A 5,000-nucleotide genomic window follows, 5' to 3' on the forward strand; every position below is an offset into this window, starting at 1 on the left:
AGAGTAAGCCTTTCCATGCCTCACAATTACCGATCTTTCACTTGCTCATCAAATGTTTAACGGAATAATTGTCTTTCAAAAATAAATAGGTACGGGCCTATGGAAGGGGGGGGGGGGGGGGGGGGGAAGTGCCATTTTAGCCCGGCATAGTTTGAGCATTATACCTCCAGCCAAGCATAATTTCGAGCATAATACCCTGATTTCACGGGTGACGCCCAAAAGCATAATACTCTATTTTTCGAGAATAATTCGACAGACCCTAAAGCTCAGCGGCAAAGTAATTATTTTAACCTACGTGACAGCATTCTCGGCCGCAATTTTAATATCGTGTCACGCAAAAGCTTAGAAATTCAACCTTGCTTTATCACAAGAGGAAAAACCCTATCAAACTGATGAAAATTTGTGAAAAGAGAAGTCTTCAGCTGTTCTAATAACTAACTGAACTAAAATCTGAAAAGTGGTGAGGATTGATAATTCCTTTTTTTAAAATTTTTTATGACGTCACGTGAAAACCAGTGGACTTTCAAAAGTTCTTCTTCGCGTCTCACGCGCTCATCCGCTTCGCGTCCGAAAAATCACGCTTCGCCCGCCAAAACATTTTCACCTGGGATTCTCGTGAGGTCGACTTGTGCCAAGTCTAGGCTTCCCGAGCTTTCCTGAGTTGCGTTGATTGATTAGTTTTTCGATTAGGAATGAGTAACACATGACTGCGTGAATGGTAATTGTTGCTAAGAGTGTTCTCAGACTGCCGTCTGGATAAGCTTGTGTGACTGATTATAGGACTCTGTGTTCATTAAAACAGTCTTTAAACCGACGTTTGGTTTCCCCGGAAGACTATATAATTTACACTGAATCATGGTAAATAACACTGAAAGTGTTGCAAGTAAAGTAAGATTTGACTTTATGGCTTTCAAGTGTATTCATTACGGCCGTGCTCTATATAGGGGCAAGTGGTGCAACTGTTACTGTTGCGCCGAAAAGAACGGGACTGATTATTTTTGAAATGCGTTTTAGTTAATTGGGCTCTAATAAGAATGTCTAATGTTTTTTCCAACGAAGGTAAGCCACTAAAGGAAGTGTTTTGAAAATGTTTTTGCAACGGTCTGATGAGTGTTTGTGAATGGCGCTAGTGAGATTAGGTGATGTAGGGTTGTACGTGATAACGAGAGGATTGGTTTCAGTTGTTCTTAAGCGTGTCAGTCCGGGGAATGTCAGTGGCCAGCTGTATTTGGGTTTTGAGGAAGAAAACTGAGTAGAAACTTAGACTAGAATCAATTGGTATGTGATCGGTGAAGTGAATGATATTATTTGCGAAAACAAAATATATATCTTATTACATGAAATTTGTGCGACACGTTAATTTCGCGATTTTGAGGTTCGCATATTTCGCGACACTTTAATTTCGCGTTTTTGAGTGAGACACACTCAAGGAGCGAGTAAATGGACAGTTTGAGGATTGTACAAAAGAAGTGCTACCTGGAGTAGAGACGGAAAGCAGTAGCGATGGAGAGGACCAGAACATTACCACAGAATAGCTAAAAAAGATTGTTACGATCATCGATCTAATGATATTCCCGATTTAACGATCAACTTTCTGTGTCCCGGCAAATGTTACAGTAAATTCTATGAAGCAGAATCCGGTTCAACGATATTCCCGGTTAACGATGGAAATCTAGCGACCCAAGCATAAAGTTTTTCCCGTTACAACGATATAATTGATATAATATACCGCAAAAGATTGACAAACACCCAGCAATGACACACAGTTTTGTTAAATTACAGTAATTCTTTGTCCCGGCGTAGGATGTAAAACTTGGGTTGCTGTCAACAGTTTGTCAAAGTGTTTACTTTCACTGCATCGAAGCCGCTTTGTCATCGTTCAGATCCAGCTAGATCCTTGTCCCCCTTGTCTTTAATAGTTCTTGTAGTTTGTTCAGCTTAGACGGTTTTTTGTGATAGAAAGTGTATGTCGCAGGGATTTCTAGGTCAATGCCTTTGTTCCTGCGTTTTCCAGCTACTGTTACGGAAATCCTCCCTCCATTCTCAGTCAAGAATAAATAAAATACGCGTGACAGCGTCAAAGGTACATGATCCACGATCACTTCCTCCCACTTTCCGGACCGTTTGCCTGCCACTGCTTGCAATCTTTTCACGGCAACAGCATGGGTATCATAAGGATTATTTGGCTTGTGCTACGAAAAACAATAACTATTATATTTGCATGTAACTTTTATTATGTGCATTATTTGCAATCTTGTGATTAAAATAAGACTTCATTGCAAACCTGGTCTTTTCTTTACATAGCATTAAGAGAAATCTGACTATAAAATGAAGGTAGATCTAGCGAGGGTAAATATGTTCTGTAGAAAGAGTAAATATTACTCTGACAAGGGAAGTAAAGTTTGAGAGGGTAAATTTCACTCTTTAAAAGGAGTTGTTCTGTACCATTTTATCTCACCCCAGTTTTGTCAGTTTTGGGGTTAATTTTACTCAGTCAAAGATAAATTAAACTCCATTTAAAGAGTTTAATTCACTCCAATAGATGGATAAAATTTGCTCCTGCATTGGAGTGAATATTACACCCCCTGAGAGGTGAGTAAATACTGGAGTGTCGCGGACGTTAGCGTTACATTGCGAACCCGAACCGAACCGCCGAACCCTAAAAGCTTCTCGGTGAACTTTATACCCTTTTTTGTGTACTGTATGAGAGGAGAGTTTCAGATGACAACGTGTCAAGCCAGAATCGTCGGAAAATAAGTAACTTTAAAATTACACCAAGCGTGTGATTATTTGTCACGAGACCCGTTCATGACAAGAGTAAATTTTACCCCAGCAAAAGAGTAAAAGAAATAGGGCTAAAACTTAGTCCAAAAAAGGAGTAAGCCATACCTCAGTGAATTTTACTCCAAAAATGGAGTGGGTTTGTACCTTTCCCCCTTATCTGTTGACTTGTTACCTGAAATATATATAGTTCGAAGGCTTTCCAAAACTTATTTGAATGAGGACAATGGAACAGTATTTTTATATCCCAGTAAAACGATGTTTTTAGTTGCTTTGTCACCAAATCGTTAAATCGGGAGTTCGTTTTCAACGCCGATATCTCGATTTAACGATAGGATTTTGCTATCCCCTTGCCATATCGTAAAATCGGGGTTCCACTGTTCGTGTACATGCACCATCCTAAACTATTATAAATGAGCAAAATTTTGCTTGCGAGGTTAATGACGTTGCAATGTACTTTCTTTAAATTAATGAGCCTGCATTGTTTACTGTGATTTTGTACGTAATAAAAAAAGGTCATGGCTTGATGCGTTTGTTAGACATTCTTATCACATTTATACAGTTCAAACAATGTTGGGCCATCTCCAGTCTCAAACACTTGGTTTAGTCGAAATGCCACTCTTGTACACAGCCTGTCAATCAAGCTCAAGCTCTCACTCTTGGTTTTGAACCCTCCCTGTTTGTGGCAGGTCATAATCAGTATGCCACGACTGAATGCTGGTTGCAGACCGGTTTTGGTCACATTGTGCTCTGTATCACCTGCCTCAGGATTGCAGCTATTCACAATCACAAACTTCCCCCCTTTGGCCAGAACTCCACTGCACCTCTCCAACACTTTGATCATCCCCTCTTCTTCCAACATAAAAAATAAATTCTTGATAATGATGGTATCTACTTCTTTTATTTGCAAGGTATCTGTTAGGATGTCACCGGCTATAAAAGTGACTCTATGAGCCGGGATTCCCTCCACAGCTAGAAACTGCTTTGCATGCTCAAGAACATCTGGGAATTCGAACAAAAGGCCATGGATATGCTCACATCCGGGCATTTTTAGAATGCTTGCCAAAAACTCGCCCTTTCCTCCTCCAATGTCCATGATTCTTTTGGACTTGTCCCAGCGATACACACTCAACACATTTGGCTGCGCACTGAGAAGGTCAAGCTGTGACAAAATTGGCATTGCGTGATTGTAGTTTTCCGCAAGTTCTCGCCTTCTTTGGGATGAACCCATTCCACCCATAACATTAACTGATTTCAGTTTACCTGGGCAGTATTCTGAACTTTGAACTTTGAACATGTAATCGAAAAGGTTCATACCATGGGCAAGTTCAAACGCTGTATTCCCGGTTTTAACTGCCTCTGGAAAATCCAACATGGCGGTCCACATTTCATCGCTTGTGTGATATCCAACCATGTGACCGAGACTTGGGCCTTTATCCCTTCTCAGCAGTTGCATGTGTCGGTTTGCCTTGAAACGTTTTTCGCCAACTATTTCTTCTCCGATTCCCCACTGAGCCATGGCTCTCATTATAATGTAAAGCTGTTCGTCTGTCCTGCATCCTGTTTTCTCGGCAATGTTCTGTATGCTAACTGATCCACTTGATTCGCACAGAAGCTCAGGGATACCTAAAGACACTATAACATTGAGGCAACGGCTTTTCCACATCCCGCTTAACATGGATAAAATAATCTTCTCTTCAGTAAAACTGTTTGCAGCTTTGTCCGCCATCAGTGCACTGTTAAGAATGAAATAGAAGAATACAAGATACTGATTTCTATTTATGATACGCGTGATAGGTACGTCACAGTTTTGTTTGTAGTTTACGAGCTAGAGAGAGTCACTGAAAGTTCTCACAACACAGTTATTACACGCTGTTCTGTATGAAAGGTGATGTTGGACAAAATTGTTTTTTGAACGTGTCGAACGTTTTGGGGCCAAACTACAATCCAATTGGTAACTTTGCATGTCACTTTTGGCCTCAGGTGCAATTCATGATTCCCTCGCGCACAGGACGAAGTTTCAAGAATCCGCAAATGGAAACGAAACGGAAATGTGTTAAAAGGTAGCGGTAGGCGATTTAATCGATTTTACGTTTAGCGAAACTTTTGATTCCGTCAGCGTAATCACATGATAACGCTATCTCTAAACAAAGGGAAACCTGTCAAAAAAAAAAAAAAAAAAAAACTAATGAATGGAGGTCAGAGTGGGTTGCTCATAA

The 5,000-nt window shown here is 40.4% G+C and overlaps 1 protein-coding gene across 1 annotated transcript in view; it reads right to left on the reverse strand.

Annotated features, from left to right (window-relative positions):
* Positions 1–2,234: 2,234 nt before the first annotated feature.
* LOC138041256 (mitomycin biosynthesis 6-O-methyltransferase-like) overlaps positions 2,235–5,000 on the reverse strand; it is a 2,926-nt gene continuing 160 nt past the window's right edge. The window contains exon 1 of the mRNA XM_068887028.1: positions 2,235–5,000. This exon is cut by the window's right edge and continues 160 nt beyond it. Coding sequence (XP_068743129.1) covers positions 3,317–4,510 — 1,194 coding nt within the window. The 5' untranslated portion in view covers positions 4,511–5,000 and the 3' untranslated portion in view covers positions 2,235–3,316.

This window comes from Montipora capricornis, chromosome 3 (assembly GCF_036669925.1).
Source record: "Montipora capricornis isolate CH-2021 chromosome 3, ASM3666992v2, whole genome shotgun sequence".
In the NCBI taxonomy this organism is placed as follows: Eukaryota; Metazoa; Cnidaria; class Anthozoa; order Scleractinia; family Acroporidae; genus Montipora; species Montipora capricornis.